This window comes from Notamacropus eugenii, chromosome 1, assembly GCF_028372415.1.
Source record: "Notamacropus eugenii isolate mMacEug1 chromosome 1, mMacEug1.pri_v2, whole genome shotgun sequence".
Classification (NCBI taxonomy): domain Eukaryota; kingdom Metazoa; phylum Chordata; class Mammalia; order Diprotodontia; family Macropodidae; genus Notamacropus; species Notamacropus eugenii.
The window spans coordinates 221,349,999-221,368,286 of NC_092872.1; the positions used below are offsets into that span (position 1 = coordinate 221,349,999).

The following is an 18,288-nucleotide window of genomic DNA, read 5'->3' on the forward strand; positions in this document are numbered from 1 at the left end:
GGCCTGTCCCCATAGATGGGACTTCTACTTCTTGGCTCAACCCTCTATCATGAGAGTGGGAACAGAGCCAGGAGGCATGGTCCTGAGTGGAGAGTCTATTGACTTCAAAGGTTGATTTAGGAGGTCAGCTTTCAGAAAAGTATATTCAAAGGTAAAGCCTCCAGTTTCTTCTTTGTGGAAACCTCAAATTCCCTGGGCATCAGTGAGGAGATCCCTCTGGAGTTTTGTAGGATCCCCTTCCCTCATTCATTCTTATAAGCCACCCCCAATCCCAACTGCTATTTCTAGCTCCCCTTTCGCCACCTATATAGCCCTACTCAAGGTTTCCTTCCCCAGGACTCCATTGCCTTTCCTTTCTTCTTCATGTCTCCATGTCTTGCGGTGGTTCTCACTCTAGTCTCCAACCCCACCCATCCCCATCTCCAGGTCTTTTCCATTTCCCTCCATTTGCAGGTTCCTCATCTCCCCATCTTCAAGTTCTTCTCTTATCCCCCCTCCTTCCCCCAGTCTTGTCATTCTTTGGAGGTAGAGTGAAGTAGTCAGTCCAACTGCCAATACCTTGGTTGAAGAGATTATCTAAATAGAGAGGAATATCTGTGGCAGGATGAGGCCAGCCTGGATGGATGATGGGGATGGGGAAGTAGGGAAAGAAAGGCTTCCTAGGGTGGGAAAGTGTGGAAAAACAAATCCAAGTGACTGGATTGGGGGGATAGGGTAACTCTGTGAACCCCCTGGGAACAGGGCTGGCCAGGAAGAAAGAGGAGGCTATGCATATCCTCAGCTCTGATGGCTCTTCAGCATCCGTGGTTGGAATGCGCTAATGAGAAAAACATTTCTTAAAGGCTGCGTTCCAGACTCATCTCCTCCATGAAGCCTTCCTTTACTGCAGGCCAGACTAGTACAGGATGTGATGCAAAGGGCAGAAGGAAGTGTGTGTGTGTGTGTGTGTGTGTGTGTGTGTGTGTGTGTGTGTGTGTGTGTGTGTACGTTATTAACTATCAGATGATTGCTTGCTTCCTCTGCCCAGGCCTCTCTATCTGGGCAAGTAGTCTCATTCCATTCTCAGGGAATACTAAATGTGGTTTCCACAATGTGTCTGCAGGCGTTCATCCCCTGGAACTCTCCCTTAGATGGCCTTGTGCATGCTAATAGCTGGAAACTGAGGATAATGACAATGGCCACATTCCTCTGAAACACAGGCTTCTTTGTTCCTCCCTACCTTCATGCCATCCCCTCCCTTTATTCTGCTTTTACCCATCCCTCAAACCCTGTACTAAAGGTGGAACTCTGTGTCTCCAATGTGTACATTATGTGTATGGGGGGAGGGAGGAGGGTAGCAGCTGCCCTAGCACGTTGGGAATAATTAAATTCGATTGAGTTATCTGGGTCAACTGGGTGGGATTACTCCCCATGACTAGCACCAGGAGGCCAGCTGCTGGAGCTTGTTAAGGGAGGCCTGTATTAGGCAATGACCCAGCACTGTCACAGGGGGAGGACGGGAGACTGGATCATCCCAGGCAAGTTCCAACTCTTCCTCAGACAGTAGGGAGGAGGTGAAAAGCTAAGGAAATCCTTGGGACAGCTGTTACTTACCTGGGATGGAAAACTCATCTAGGGAGAAAAGGAAAACCCAAAATTAGTGGCTGCCCAGAATAGCTGTTGTCTTACTGCAGAATGACTCTTTCTGTACTTGATTTCATATTGGAGAGAAGTTCATCACTGTCTTTATCGGGGCTATGGTTATCTCTCCAGATCATTTAAATTTGTTTCCTCCAACAGTTCCACAGGATGAATGGAGAATGGGGGCCTGGCCTGGGGAGGTGAAGCCCAAAGGCCTTTGTCCCCAGTATTTTCCTTCCACACATATTGTGTGACCCTGAACTTGGCACAGCATTGGGGCCAGGAGACGTGGACCCAGGGAGGGTAATAACAATAATTAATAATAATAAATAACACAGCACTTAAAGGTTTGCAAAATACTTTACATATATTATCACGTTTAATCTCAAAACAACCTTGTAAGGTAGGTGTTATTATTATTTCCATTTTACAGATGAGGAAACTGAAGCAAACAAGTTAAGTGATTTAGTTAAGTGACTGGCCGAGGGTCACACAGCTAGCAAGTATCTGTGGCAAGATTTGAACTCCAACTCCAATGCTCCATCTCCGTTCCTTCCTTCCTTACTGCCTACAAATATTCCTGTGTCTCCTCCAGTCCTCAAAAAGTCTTTCATCTTTCCTTCCATCTCTGCTGACTATTGTTTTATGTCTCTTGCCTTTTGTGGCTAAACTCTTTGAGAAGCCCATCTATAATAGGTTCCTCCACTTTCCTCTCACAGTCTTCTCAGCCTTTTACAGTCTGACTTCTGACCTTATCGTTCCATGAAACTGCCCCTCCAACATTACTAACAATCTCTTAGTTGACAAATCTATTGATCTTTTCTCAGTCATCCTTCTCATAATCTCTCTTTAGTCTTTGACACTGCTGATAACCCTCCCTTCTCTCTGGGCTCTCTCCTAGCTCTCCTACATATTATAAGGCTCCTTCTCTGTCTCCTTTGTTGGATCCTCATCCTGTTCATGATTTCTAACCATCGCCTTCTCTCAGAGCTCTATTCTGAGGTCTCTTTTCTCTTATCCCTCTATACTACATTCACTTGGTCATCTCATCACTTCCTAGAGATTTAGTTATCATCTCATGCTAGTGATTCTTCAATCTATCCATCTTAGCCTAACCTCTCCATTGACCTCCAGTCTTGTATCTCCAATTGCCTTTCAGATATCTTGGACTGGGTGTGCAGTAGAATCTTAAACTCAACATGTCCAAAACTGACTTCATTACCTTCCCTCTAAATGCTCTCCACTTATGAATTTCCCTATTACTCTCACTGGCACTACCATCCTCCCAGTCCCCCAGGTTTGCCACCTAGATATTATCCTTGACTCCCCACTATGTCTCACCCCCTCCATATCCAATCTATTCCCAAGGATTGTTGATTTCATCTTTGCAACATCTCTAGATCATGAACCCTTCTGTCCTCTGACCCTGCCACCCCCTCTAGTTCAGGCCTTCATGGCCTTGATTATTGCAATAGCTTTCTGGTACATCCACCTGCCCAAGTCTCTGCACATTCCAAACCATCAGTCACCCAAGTGATTCTCCTAAAGCACAGGTCTGATCATTCATACCCTGTCACTACATGCCTTCCCTAACACAAAGGCGAATTTACTTGTATTACACACCTGTGCATACACATTGCTAACTAGGGGTGCACTGGTTAGATAAATGTTTAACAACCAGCCCTTGGGGGTGGGAGGGGTGGGGGAAGGAAGGAAGAGCACACTTTAAAGTCTGAACAATCTATGCAAGTTTGGTTTATGGCATTTGCCAAATTCCAAGATGCACATTCTCACATCAAAACATTTAAGAATCAGCTCCCTTGGGTGGGTTTGGAATGACTCCATCACAGTCCTGCTTCTAACCCGGTGGAGGGGTTCTAACCTGCCTCCCCTCAATAAACTCCACTGGCTCCCTATTGCCTCTAGGATCAAATATAAAATTCTCTGGTTGGTGTTCAAAGCAACCTAGGCACTCCCCTTTTCACTTTTCTGGTTTTCTTATACCTTACTCTTTTCCAAGTAGTCTTTGATCCAGTGGCACCGGCCACCTCCAGGCAGTCCCCTGAACAATCTCTTGGCTCCAGGTGGCATCTTGGGCTGTCCCTCACCCCTAGAAAGCTCTGCCTCCTGACTTCCCTGGCTTCCTTCATGTCCCAACTAAAGTCCCACCTTCTACAAGAAGTTTTTCCCAATTCCCCTTAGTTTTAGTGCCTTGCCTTTGTTAATGACTACCTATTCATCTTGCATATAGCTTGTTTGTACATGTTTGTGTCTCTCCCTTTAGAAGGAAGTTCCTTTGAGGGCATGGACTGTCTTTTGCCTCTTTTTGTATCCCTAGTGCTTAGCACAGTGTCTGGTACATAATTGGCACTTAATAAATAAATGCTTATTGACTGTCTTGCTATGTAACTTCCACCTCCACTAGGTTAGAAGCAAGACTGGGCTGGAGTTAATTCAAACCCACTTAAGGGAGCCAATTCTTACCTTTTTGATGTGAGAATTCACAGCTTGGAATTTGGCAAATGCCATAAACCAAAACCTGATTTATTGTTTTTTGATTGTTCAGACTTTAAAGTGTGCCATTTGTACCCTTACCCCCACCCTGAGCCAGTTATTAAACATGTACAAATACTTCAAGTAAATTTGTCTTTGTGTTAGGGAGGGCATGAGGTATGGCAGAAAAGGCACTGAGTTTGGAGTCAGAAAATGAGTTGGAGTCCTTAGTAGTTTGGTGAATCATATTACCTTGGCCAAGTCACTTCCCTATCTCTAAAGTGAAGATAATAATACCCCCATCCTTATCCATGGATATTAAAAGTAATTAAAATAATTATAAAAATTAATAATACATTATTAGAAGAAAATGAGATAATATACATAAAGGGCTTTGTAAATAGTAAAGAGTTCTAGAAATCCCAGCATTTTGTATAAATGTACACACATGGGAATCTTCTCTAGTGTGTGCATCTAGTGTGGGTGTACTAAGAAGCATCACAGATACTGCGAAGGGAGTTCTGAACTTCAAGTCAGGAAGACTTGGGTCTAAATCTGGCCTCAGATACCTCCTGGCTGTATGACTCTGGGCAAATCACTTAACCTCTCTGAACCTCAGTTTCCTCATCTGTAATGGGGATAATAACGGCACCTACTTCCCAGGGTTGTTGAGAGGACCAAATTAGGTAATGCCTAGCCACCCTTAAAGCCAGCTCTTATTATTTGTCTGTGTCCAAGAAAACAGGCAGTCAAAAGACATGGCTTCTGGATTCAGCTCAGCCACTCACATAGGTATGTGACCTTGGATAAGTCATTTCCCTTGTCTCAAATAGAATTCATAATCCTTGTTCCACCTCCCCTGAAGGACTGTGGTGATAATTAAATGAATGAGCATGAATACGTGCCTGAACACTTTACTAAGCCACATGAAGCTTCCATCCAGGGAATGTCTCATCGTGGAGGGGCGGCACTACCCTGGCTTCTTGAAGACTGCTCCAGGAACTCTGTGCGGTCTTATGAGCCTTGTGCCAGATTGTTGTCCCAGAGCAATCTGGCTAGGTTGAGCAGGGTCACTCACCAGAAGCGTGGCCACAAGCATGGCCTTGTGAGACCATAGATTGCTGCCAGTCTTGGAGGGGGCATAACCAGTGCTGGCACCAAGAAATCCCAGGCTAGGAATGGTGCCCTAATGGTGTCCATGTACCTGCTTGGTACTACACTGCACTACACTCTTCCCTCTCTGGGGAGGGGAAGCTGAGTCAGGGCAATTCATTCAGCCCTGGTAGAGATTAGAAGAGTGGACTGGGACCATTACAAGGTGCCCCAGAGGGGAAGGAGGGGTCAGACGGAGACTCGTTTCAGCCAAACTGGTCTGTCTGGTTCAGAGGGGCCAGACAATGGGTCCACACACGGCACTGGTGCTTCCTCACATGGGACTTCACCCCCCTCCAGCATCACAAGATCACAGAGGGCATGGGAGGGGGGAAGGGTCAGGGGAGTCATGCCTTCCCTCTCTCATAGCCTCTGGGACCAGCATGCCCTGGAGGTCCTTAGCATGTCTGCTGAGCAGACTGAGCCTGAGTGACTCCCAGGCTTTCCACAAGTGGGATAAGAAGGCCAGGAGAGAGGAATGTCAGCGTTTGGGTCAAGCCCAACTGTCTCTCTTGGATCTAGATTCAACACCTCCTCTCTCTCTCTCTCTCTCTCTCTCTCTCTCTCTCTCTCTCTCTCTCTCTCTCTCTCTCTCTCTCTCTCTCTCTCTCTCTCTCTCTCTCTCTCCTCCCCTCACCCCCACCCCAAGGCAATGGGATTAAATGACTTGCTGAGGGTCACACTGCTACTCACCAAGTGCCTGAGAGAGAATTTGATCCTCCTGACTCCCGGGCTGGTGCTCTATCCACTGCACTGCCTAGCTATCCCTAGAGCTTTTATTCTATGCATTAGGTAATATTTTTAAGCACTTAGCACAGTACCTGGTACATAGGTGGTGCTTACTAAATGTTTCCTTCCTTCCTTAGGGTTTCAGAGTTGGACCCATTGCAATTACTACCATGTGTGGCCACTAGGGGAGCCCTGACTTCCCTCTATCTTGATGTCTAACTTTTGATTTAACTTCAGCCCTGTTTCACCTCTTCCCCTCCAGAAAAGCAATCAAAAAATTACTTACAAACTAAAGGGAATCAGGGAGAAAAAGAAAAACAACTTTTCATAGCATATATTTCTGATGCACATGGCCATGGCAACGATTGGCTGACAGCTTATGGTCTATCTCTATTTCTCTCTGTCTATCTCTTTCTCTGTCTCCTCTCTTAATTCTGTCTCAGCTAAAGCTCAGAAGAAAAAATATGGGAGTGGGAGAGTGAGGATCAGTATCCCCTTAGTGTCGGCAATGGCCCCAACTCCTGGACTGAGAAGAGGCCTTGGGGTTTGTGCAGAAAAGTAGAACACATTTGTGGAATAATAATAGCTAGAATTTACATTGTACTTCAAAGTTTGTGAAGCAATTTTCATTGATAACCTCATCTGATCCTCACAAAAACTCCATTTTACAGGTGAGGAAACTGAGGCTTAAAGAGGTTAAGTGACTGTCCCAGGGTCATTTTGCTGCACTTATAACTATTAAGCGTAACAAGACAGGATTCAAACCCAAGGCTTCCTGACTCCAAGTCCAATCCCTACCACTGCACCACCTGGCTACCTCATGAAGGAAGAGTCCAGACCAGCTCTGCCTTTTCTTCATGGGCTGCCTTTTCCACCTGTACACCTGCTACATTCTTTGCTCAAGGGATGAAGGAGTGCTTCCTAAGATATCGCTTTTCTTGCCTTCTCTGTGTACTGTAGAGAAACACCTGGTTCATTAGATCTTCAGTGGATAACCCCAGTCATTTCAGCTAGGGAACCAGTAGACTCTCCCCTTTTGTTAAAGGGGAAGAAAAGATGGCATTGCCACAGAAGGATGCTTCAGGGACTACGAATATTAACACTAGATGTTTTGGGGCTCCATCACCTAATAGCCCTTTGTCCATAGTGTCTGCCATGCAATGATTCTCCCTGCTCCTCCTGCCCCTAAACCTCACACAATATCTTACCCACTACCGCTGCCACCTTAGTTCAGGCCTCCATTCTTTCATTTCAGGGGTTATATCCCTGACTGATTCCTGCATTCATATCACCTTCCCTTCTCAGACTCACTTTGAGTGTTTCCCCACAGAGTCACAATTACATAGACCAGTCTGCTCCAGCCAGGATCCCAATGAATAGGGGCATAGCATGGGCATGGCTGGAGCAGGGCTGAGCCTGGGAGCAATCCTTATAGAACCCCCCTCCCCACAGAGTTATATCCCAACTATCCCAGTCTCCTCCAACCTCCTAGCCCTGGAGCCCCCCTTTCCCACCCCTGGTATTGTTTGCAAACCTGTCCAATCCTTGCAGAAGCCTTGAATGGTTAACAGGGAGCTGGAGCAGGAGATGATATCCTGGCTATCTACAATGTCCGAGTGTGATGCCAGATTCACCAAGGATGTTGCAGATAAGAAGACAGACCAGGAAAGCCCAGGGCCACATTTATATATGTCATTGCCCATCAAGGGCAAAAGTCAAAAAGGGAAAACTAAGTCAAGTGTGAAACTTTGACCTGACTGAAGGTTGACCTTAAAGCACCCCTCCTCAGCAGCACCTGGAGGAAAATGGAGGACTGTAGACAGAGAGTGTGATCTTCCTCTAGGGAAGGCTGAGTGATCAAGGGATTTCCGGGCCTGACAGATCATAGCCTTCTTGACTCGCTCTTGATTCATCCTCCTCTCTCTGTCCTCACCATCTAATCAGTGGGCCAGTCCTACCTATTTTATCTAAACCAAGGGTTATTAACCTGAGTTTGATGAACTTATTTTTTAAAAGATATTTTTATGACTGTCTTTCAATATCATTAGTTTCCTTTATAATCCTATACCTTATATTATGTGCCTTTAAAGACGTTATTCTGAGCTCAGAGCATTCACCAGACTGACACAAAAAGGCTAAAAACCTCTGATGAGATAATCTCTCTCCCAATATCTTACCCACTAGTGCTGCCGTCTTAGTTCAGGCCATTACGTCTCACCTGGACTATTTCCATAACCCCTCCAACATAGACTCATATCTTTTGTTATTGTTACCAACCTACTGGGTATGAGGTAAAACCTGAGAATTGTTTTGATTTGCATTTTCTCATTATTAATAAATAATTATTAATAAATTAGAACAATCTTTCTATCGTTGATAGTTTGTACTTCTTCGTTTGAAAAATGGTCATATCCTTTAGGGGAATGGTTCAGTGTTTATTTGGCTAAGTATTCTCTCCCGAGCCATAGCTGTGATAGGCATGATTTTATTCTTTTTTTATTGTATGACCTTTAATATTTGGCTGTCATATCTATTGTGAACTTATTGTCATATACAATGTGAAATATTGGTCTAAACCTATTTTCTGTTTGTTGAACATTATGTTATTGAGTTCATTTGTTTCGGACTCTTCCTTATTCCTAATTCCAGGTTGTCCCTGATTAGAGTGCTGAAGCTGGAGTCAAGAAGACTCGAATTCAAGTCCAGCTTCAAAAACTCTTAGCTGTGTGACCTTGGGAAAGTCACAAAAAGTTATAAATTGAGAATTATGACCACACCTACCTCCCAGGGTTAAGAGATTAAAATGAGATAATGTTTGTAAAAGGTTTTGCAAATTTTATGTAGGTACAATTATGATTACGATTATATCCTACTGATCTTTTTTAGCCAATACCAAATAGCTTTGGTGACTATAGCTTTATGGTGAAATATTATTCCCCCTACTTTCCTGATTTTATTATTTCCTCTAAGGGAGTTTGGATTTTTCCCCCAGTGAGTTTTTTTTTGTCTAGCTCTGTAAAGTATCCCCTTGGTAGCTGCATTGGTGTAGCACTAAAGCTGCAAATTAGTTTAGGTAAAATCCTCATTTTTAGTATACTGGAGAAGCTCAACCATGAGTAGTGAATATCCTTCTAGTTATTTAAGTTGTTTACTCTTTAAAAGAATGATTTCTATTTGTATCTGTATAATTCTGGAATTTGCCTTGACTCTCCGGTATTCTCCATATTTTGTAGTTATTTTGAATGACACTTCTCATGTCCTCCTGGATTTTCTTATTGCTAGACAGAAATGCTGTTGCTTTTTGTGGGTTTATTTTGATTCCAATTACTTGACTGAAGCTATTCATTGTCTCCGGACACCTAAGTGTGTAAAAATCTTAATAGCGTAGATCTGATAACCAGAGGCTGGTAGTATGTATGTGTGTCTGGTTGGCCAATCACCACTGTCCTTTCTGTCATCTTAGGCTGGTAAGATGTTTTGAGCAGTTTGAATGTGATGTTAAGTTGGCATTCTCTATTGGAAATGAACTCAGGTGATTTCTAGAGTGTAGCACGGGAGGTAGAGTAGGTGATTTTATCCTCTGTATTAAGTAAACTAAGTAAAGCAGCAAAGAGTACAAATGTTGAAGTGAATACAAGCAATTTGACCCAAACCCAAAAGCATTACCATTAAGAGACCTTCAAGGCTGAACCCAACCAAAGTGAAGTCAGAGCTTGAGTATTTTTTTGATGTAGACTAATGTTACTGCGGATGATTAGAAACCCATTGGGAGTGGGAGCACTGTCTTGATTATGGGTTTTTTAAGGAAGAAAAACAATCATGCTCTGAACGGATCTCTGCTTTCAGACTGAGGCACTAGCTTTTCTTTGGGGCTCAGGTCAAGCCTCCTCTCTTCTAGGAAGCCTTCCATGGCCACCACCCCAGCCCGTTTGGCTCTTTCTCTTTTCTGATGTCTCATGGCACTGGCTGTTTGTGCACTTAATCGTATACTTCCTTGTTCTGAGAATTATCTTTTCATGAATGTGAATCTTATCTCTCTTTTGAAACTGTGATCTCCCTTGGGGTCAGGGTGCCTCCTCCTCCTGCTTCCTCCACAGGGGAGCTGGGCATACTGGACTCAGTCAACCCTTACTGAATGACTGGCTGATTCCTGATGTGAACCTGGCCTCCTAAAGCTGAGCTTGTTTCTTTTTTTTTCTAATTAGATAGACTCATGGCTTGGAGCCAGAGTCCTCTGACAAGCATGACCTGCTTGCTCAATGTGGGTGAAAACAGGGTGCTGATGGTGAGCAATGTTAATGACTAAGCAATATTGTTGGCTGTTGGACATCAGCAAGGAACACTGGAGCTGTTGCTTAGTGTGGCCACCAGAGGGAGAATAGAGGCTTGTGGTATTTAGCTGGGAAAGGGACCCTAGAGATTACTTTGGTCAAGAGTTCTTAGCTTGGGATCCACAGACCTGCAAAGTGCTTATTAAATCCCAAAGGATCTTCAGATCTCAAGGGACCCATAAATTTGGATGTGAAAAAAATGCATCTTTATTCTCCCTAATCTTGAACTAAAATTTAGCATGTTTTTCAATTATTTAAAAAGATATTCTGAGAAGGAGTTTACCAGGCTGCCAAAGGAGTCCATGACACAAAACACTTTATGAACCTCTGGTCTAGGGCAGACCATTCTGTAAATGAGACCTTGAGAGTACTTATAATTTTCAGGGGCGGGCAACCTGCAGCCTCAAGGCCACATGTAGTCCCCCAGGTCCACAAGTACAGCCTTTGAATCCAAATTTCACAGAACAAATCCTTTCATGATTCTCTACCCCTGTAAACAGTCAGAAGTAGAGTCCAATTTGAACTCAGGTCTTCTGACTGTAAATCTAGTGCTTCTCTCCCCACTATATCGCCCTGCTTGGTAAACTGAGTTCCTAGGTTCATCCCATAGAACCAGAAGTCAGTAGCTTCCTCACGGAATTTTAAGTCTTAGCCTTTGGCCTTGAAACCCCAATAGGATGCATCCTTGGGGACTGGAACTGAAAATCAAGATCTCTCGACTTCCATTCAATTATGTCACATGGCTGCCAGGTGTAAGTAGGAGGTCAGCATGCTGAGAGAAGGCTGGAGGGGTATGGAGGCCGGCACTAATGGGTGCTGTGTACTCATTTCTAAGCCAAGAAAGAGACATTGAAACTTGCCTTCCTTTTCCAGAAGATCTGAGTGAGAGAATCTCAGATGGAAGAGGGGATGGAGGATGACTGGGGGCTACAGCAATAGTTTTTCATGAAGTGGGGCTACAATCAGGGAGACCCTTGATTTGGAGGGGACATGAGCAAGGGAAGATGATGGTGGATGATAAGGGCTACTTATGACCAGATAGAATTTATAACTAGGTGGGAGGTCATGGGAATTACAGTTATGACAGGTGTGTGTATAAGCTATAATGAAGTGGGATCAATGATTTATCAAGTCATTGACTTGATATGCCCAAGCAGGTTTATGAATTAAGTGGTAGCTAATGGGGACTGTGGTAATGAAAAGAGGGGGAACCTTCTGGGAATTATTATAACTAGAATAGACCAATGACTCAGAGGAATATAGTACCAAGAATGTCTATGACTACAAAGTTGCTGAAGGGAGCTTATGGGAACTATAATTGAAGAGACTGATTACAGAGGGCATTATTGCCATAGGAGTCTTGCTGGGGGTGGGGGTGCAAATGGTGGTGAACCTGTGGAGCACCTGTGACCAGGAACCTATAACTATGAGGTATTTGTGAGTGGAAAGGTGGGCACTAATCAAGAGTAAGTTATAACCTGAGTGGATTTCTGACTAACAAGCCTTATAATTTGGTGGGATGACCAAAGGGGCCTGTGAGAGGGGAATGTTGATAGGGGACATATGGAGGGAATCCCCAGAACTAGGGGAAGCCTATAATCAGGCACCTATGACCCTATGAACAGGTGAGGGGAAGGGGAAGAGAAGGGGATGGATCTGTGACTGGAAGGGTTATGAACAGTCAGCCTTGATGAGGTGTGGAAGGATCACAAGGGTCATGAGCACGAGGGGCTAGGCTCATTACTAGCAAGGCTCTCTAAAGGATCCTTCAAAGGGCTGACTCTGCGGTCTTTAACCACCTGCCCCTCAAGATATGCCAAACATGGAAGTCACGTCTGGACCTGCTGGCTAATTAGCAATTGAGTAATTAAGGGGTCTCTGACAGTCTTTAGGAGCAGATTCAAAGCTTTAGCCAAGGTAATCCTTTGGCGTCTGCCCCAGCAGATGTCAGTCACAGATCAGCCCAGATCCTCCATCACCCATGATCCCTTCCGCCCTGGCCTGGGATAAAACACCAACTCCTCGGCCTGTCATTTAAGACCTTCCCCAATCTGGCTCCTACCTATCTTTCCATCTTTGTCATTCTCTTTCCCTTCCTAAGCAATAGGTTCCAGCCAAATAGGATTATTAGCCATTTCCTGAGCTTCTGCCTCATAGCTTCATGCATTGGCAACAGGCTGTGGGCTGTCGTGGACTTGCTTGGATTCAAGCAAGCCTAGTTTCAAATCCTGCCTTAGACATGTGGTAGCTGTGTGACCCTGAGCTGGCATTTAACCTTCCTGACCCCCATTTTCCTTATGTGTAAAATGAGGAGGTCAGACTCCATGACTTCTAAGGGCCAGTGGTGGAGAGGTAAAGAAGGATGAGAACTGAGAACAGACCATCTTATTTGGCAATTAAGGGATCATTGTTGTCTTTGGAGAGAACAGCTTCAGGTGAATGATGAAACCTGAAACCTGAATGCAGAGAGTTTAGGAGCAAGAAGAGAGGAAGTGGAGGCAGCCATTGGAGGTGGCCTTCTCTGGTTGTTTAGGCGTCTATCAGAGAGGGAGGAGAGAGAATTGATGGGAGATACAGGTAGCTGGTAGATAGAGTTATAGGGAGCAGATAGATATAGGTGGTTAATAGAGACATTCAGATTAAATGAGGTGTTTTTTCTTTTTTTTAGGATGAGGAGACATGATCATGTTTGCAGGCAACAGGAAAGGAGACAGTAGATAGGAAGGGATTGCACACGAAGTGGGTGTGGGGGAGCTGTGATAGTGGGGACAATTTGATGGGGAAGACAAGTGGGCATGAGATTGAGGGTAATGCAGAGGTAGGGGCCTTGGAAAGGAAAAGAGCCAAAAGTGGAGGGAAAGAGGAGAAAGTGGAGGAAGATGTCTGAGGGGCAGGAGGAGGAGAAGAAGGAGGAGGAGGAGGAGGAGGAGGAGGAGGAGGAGGAGGAGGAGGAGGAGGAGGAGGAGGAAGAGGAGGAGGAGGATATATAGAGTTTCCTCAGGTCAACCCCACGTGTCGGGTTCTACATACACTGACATTCCTATCTTAAAGGTGAGGGAGTTGAGGCTCAGAGGGATTAAGTGATAATTAGCATTGATATAACACCTTAAAGTTGAAAAGCACTTAATACCTGGTATCTCATGTGATCCTCACAACAACCCTAGGAGGCTGGTTCTATTATCACCCCCACTTTACAGATGAGGAAACTGAGGCTGAGAGAGTTAAATGGTTTGCCCAAAGTCACACCGAAGGAAGTTTCTGAGGAAGAATTGGAATTCAGATCTTGATGACTCCAAATCTCAACGCTTTACCCACTGTGCCTTTTAGCTGCTTCAAGTTGAGTGACTCATACATGGTCATGGATCTAACCCACAGAGGAGCTCTTGATTCCCAGCCCAGCACTCTTTTCCCCACTACATCATTATCCCCTGGTGCCTACTCTTTGAGATTATTTTGTATCTTGTACATTACCTGGCTTGCACGTTGGTTCCTCCATGTCAATGTTTACTCCTTGAGGTCAGGGACTGTTTATGACTTTCTTTCTCTCTCCAGCCCTTAGCACAGGTCCTGCCTAGCACGTGGTAAATGCTTACCAAGAGCTTGCTGACTAATTTGTCCCAATTACTCGCTCCTCAGGTGTGATTGAATGGCCAGCTGTGTGACCCTGGGCAAGTCACTTAACCTAAATCTGCCTCAGATTCCTCAACTGTAAAATAGGACACTAATAACATTTACTGTGCAAGGCTAATGCGCTTAGCAGAGTGCCTGGTACATAGTAAGCATTATATAAGTGTTAGCTATTATGATTATGATTATTTTTTATTTTTTTTAAAGTTTTGAGTTTCAAATTCTATCCTTTCCTTCCTCCCTTGCCTTTCCTCTCCCTGAGCAATCAGATATACGTTATACGTGTGCAATTATGTAAAACATTTTCATATTAGTCATTTTGCACAAGAAGACTCAAATAAAAGAAAAAAAAGAAGTGAAAAAATAGCATGCTTCAATTTGTATTCAGTCTTTTTCTGGAGGTGGACAGTATGCTTCGTCATTAGTCTTTTGGGACTGTCTGGAGTCACTGTATTGTTGAGAAGAGCCAAGTCATTCACAGTTCTTCATCAAACAATATTGCTGTTAGTATGTCCAATGCTCTCTCGGCTCTGTTCACTTCACTTTGCATCAGTTTGTGTCTTTCCAGGTTTTTCTGAATTCTGAATGACAATGTGCTTGTCATATCTTCCAGCACAGTAATATTCCATTACAATCACATACCACAGCTTGTTTAGCCATTCCCCAATCCGCAGACATCCCTTTGATTTCCATTTCTTAGCCACCACAAAAAAGAGCTGCTATAATTGAGAAAAATTCTTTTTCCAGGCTATAGAGATCATAAAATCTGATGCAGACATCCTGGGAAGAGATTAAGAGTCTTTATGGCTTGTCATTTCTTTACTAAATAAAGTATAAAGAGAATGAGATTGAAATGGGGGGAGGAAATTGAAATGTGGAAATGAGAGATGTAAGAAGCGGTAGAGACCCACGTGGGGGTGGAGGGGGTGGCTGTTAGTTGTACTCAGACAGGCTGTAGACCCTGAAAAGCCCAGCCAATGGGAAACCAGAGGAGGGAAATGTGAATCAAGATTGTCATAAAAGACTTTGTAATTGTTTTAAAGTGTGTGTCTATGACTGCGAGGTTACCCTTTTCCACAAGGGGGTGTCGCCCAGATTATCCATCCGAAATGAAGTAAAATAAAAATGTTTCTTTAATTAACTGAAAAAAAAAAAGAGCAGCTATAAATATTTTTGTACAAATAGATCCTTTTCCCTTCTGGGAGGATGTCTTTGAGATATAGACTACATAGTTGTATAAGCCCTTTGGGCATAATTCCAAATTGCTATCCAGAACGGTTAGAGTAGTTCACAACTCTACCAAGAGTCCATTAATATTCCAGTTTTCCCATATCCTCTCCAACATCCAACATTTTTCTTTTTAGTCATATTAGACCATCTCATAGGTGTGAGGTGGTACCCCAGAGTTCTTTTAATTTGTGTTTCTCTGATCAATAGTGATTTAGAGAATTTTTTCATATAACTATAGATAACTTTGATTTCTTTGTCTGAAAACTTCATATCCTTTGACCATTTATCAATTAGGAAATGACTTGCATTTTTATAAATTTAACACAGTTCTCTATATATTTGAGAAATGAAGTCTTTATCAGAGATACTTGTTGCAAAATCCCCCCTCTCAGTTTTCTGCTTTCCTTATAATTTTGATTTCATTGGTTTTGTTTGTATAAAAACTTTTAAATTTTATATAATCAAAATTATCTATTTTCTATTTTGTAATATGTATCTTCTGTATCTATATCTTTTGTCCTAAATTCTTCCCTTATCAATACATCTGACAGATAAATGATTTCATGCTCTCTTAATTTGCTTAAAGTAGCAACTCTCATATGCAAATCATGTTCTCATTTTGATCTTATCTTGATATCTAGTTTCTGACATACTGTTTTCCAGTTTTCCCAGTTTTTCTCAAATGATGAGTTTTTGCTATAAAAGTTTGTATCTTTGCGTTTATCATATACTAGATTACTATGGTCATTTACTATAATGTAATTTGTACCAGTCTATTCCACTGATCCACCACTCTGTTTCTTAGCCAGTATCAGATTGCTTTATAATACAGTTTGAGATCTGGTACAGCTAGACCACCTTCTTTTGCATTTTTTTCATTGATTCATGTGGATATCCTTGACCTTTTGTTCTTCCAGATGAATTTTATTATTTTTCTAGTTCTATAAAATAATTTTTAATAGTTTGGTATGGCACTGAATAAAAAGATCAATTTAGGTAGGATTGTCATTATTTTTATTAATATCTAGCATTTTACTAGGGCTTTAAAATTTGTAAAGGACTTTATACATATTATCCCCTCCAGTATTGTGTTTAACAGCCAGTTCTCTGAAAAAAAAAAGAATGCACATACATTTGGTTTTTTAAAAAATTATTATTGCACGCCTACTTTTAAGTTACTTAGTGTTATTAACGTTTTCTTAAGTCTTAATAAACCATAATACATTAAATCAAGTCCATCACACCCCTGTTTGACCCTCACAGCAACCTTGTGAGGTAGAATGTATTATTATCCCCATTTTACAGATGAGGAGATTGACAAGTTAAGTTAAATAAATATGTAAGTTTAAGAAGTTAAATAACTCTCTGAGAGTCATGTAGCCAGCAGGTTTTTGAGAAAAGATTTGGACAGAGGCCTTCCTACCCTGAGGTCCAACACATTCTCCCCTGAATCACTTCGATGCCTCATGGTCTATGCTGCTATTTGCTAAAATGCTACTTAGTAGCACTGCTCAGTTGTTAACGTTGTTGAATTGACACCTGGAGGGAGAACTAAGGGTGCTCTGACATGGACCCAGACCCCTTCCTATGCTCTGAATGGGAGGCCTTAAGAGAATAATGTATTTGGGGGAATGGGGGAGGGATGGGGATGGTGGCGTGGAGGCTCGGATGTTCTAAATGATCTCAAGAAGGCTAAGCCCCATCAAAGGGATAGGGGAAGAGCAATCTGACAGCCGGTGCTCTGCTCAGCCTAGCCGGGCCATAAATCTGCTGAGGTCAGGAAGGGGGCTGCAGCCACAGATGGTGGCGGTCAGAGATCTAGGTCGGACTTGAGGCTAGGCAGCTTTGGGCAGGGGAGCCAGCAGGGGTGAACTGAGGGAGCCTGTTTCTTAGGCTGAGCATGGCCTGGGGCAGGGGAGCGGGGGCCCCTGGACGTAGCTTTGAAAAGAGAGGCTGGTGAGAGAGTGATTGAGTCCTTAGTGATTCTAGGAGAAGTAGCCTGTAATGGGGTGGGGGCGTAGGAGGAGGGGTGGTCCAAGTCCCCACCCTCTATCGAGGGATCCAGTTACAGGTCCTAGAGATGCTGAGGAAAATGGGCAGATATGGACATCAGGAAGATAACTTTGTTAGCTGTGTGAAAGGTGGGCTAGAGAAATAGGCAGCCTAGTCAGAACATGGTTTAAATAGTATTTTAAACAGCATGTTTAGCTAATCAATCCCTTTTTTGTTTTGTTTTGTTAATGTGTTTTCCAGAGATACTTTCCTCCAAGTTCTGCTAAGTTCTGGTTTGTTTATTGTCTCATTCTCTCTAACATGCTTATTGTCTGATTTGTCCTTTGTTGCTAGAGTTATCAGGGCTTCCACCATTTAGAGCAGGAGTTTCCAACCCTTTGCAGGCCATGTGCCCCTTGGTTTTCGGTAATCCTTCCTATACCTTCCTATTCAATATGAAAGCTGATAAATTGGAGAGTTTACAATGTGTATATATGTTAAGATAGGACGACATTAATGAATTCAACTGGACAATATATGGTGATTACGAAATATTCCCTGAATCCCTCAGAGAAGCTCCTTGTGTTCCTGTGGGGTACACGTGCCCCGGGTTGACAACCCTAGACTTAGAGACTAATAAAATAGTTCAAGGTAGAGATTCTGAGACCTTCTAGGTGGCACAATGAATATAGTGCCTGTCCTGAAGTCAGGAAGACCTGAGTTCAAATGTGATCTCAGAAATTTACTAGTTGTGTGACTCTGGTCAGGTCACTCAATCCTGTTTGCCTTAGTTTCCTCATCTGTAAAATGAACTGGAGAAGAAAATGGTAAATTACTCCAGTATCTTTGCCAAGAAAACCCTAAATGGGGTGACAGAGAGTCAGACACAACTGAAACAACTCAGCAACAAGGAGAGTTCCTGAGGACCTGAACGAGGGTGGGTGAATGGGAATGGAAAGGAGGGGAAAGACACAAAAGATATTGTAGAGCAGAATTACGGGATCACAGATTTAGAGTTAGAAGGGCCCTTAAAGGTCGCTGAGTTCAACAATCTCATTTTTCAGATGAGGAAACCAAGGTAAGGAGGAATTACCTGGCCAGGGTTACAAATCTA

At 43.3% G+C, this 18,288-nt stretch overlaps 1 protein-coding gene across 1 annotated transcript in view; it reads left to right on the top strand.

Annotated features, from left to right (window-relative positions):
• Window positions 1–10,237: 10,237 nt before the first annotated feature.
• Window positions 10,238–18,288, top strand: part of NR2E3 (nuclear receptor subfamily 2 group E member 3) — a 36,763-nt gene continuing 28,712 nt past the window's right edge. The window contains exon 1 of the mRNA XM_072621890.1: window positions 10,238–10,279. Coding sequence (XP_072477991.1) covers window positions 10,238–10,279 — 42 coding nt within the window. The remainder of the gene's footprint in view (window positions 10,280–18,288) is intronic.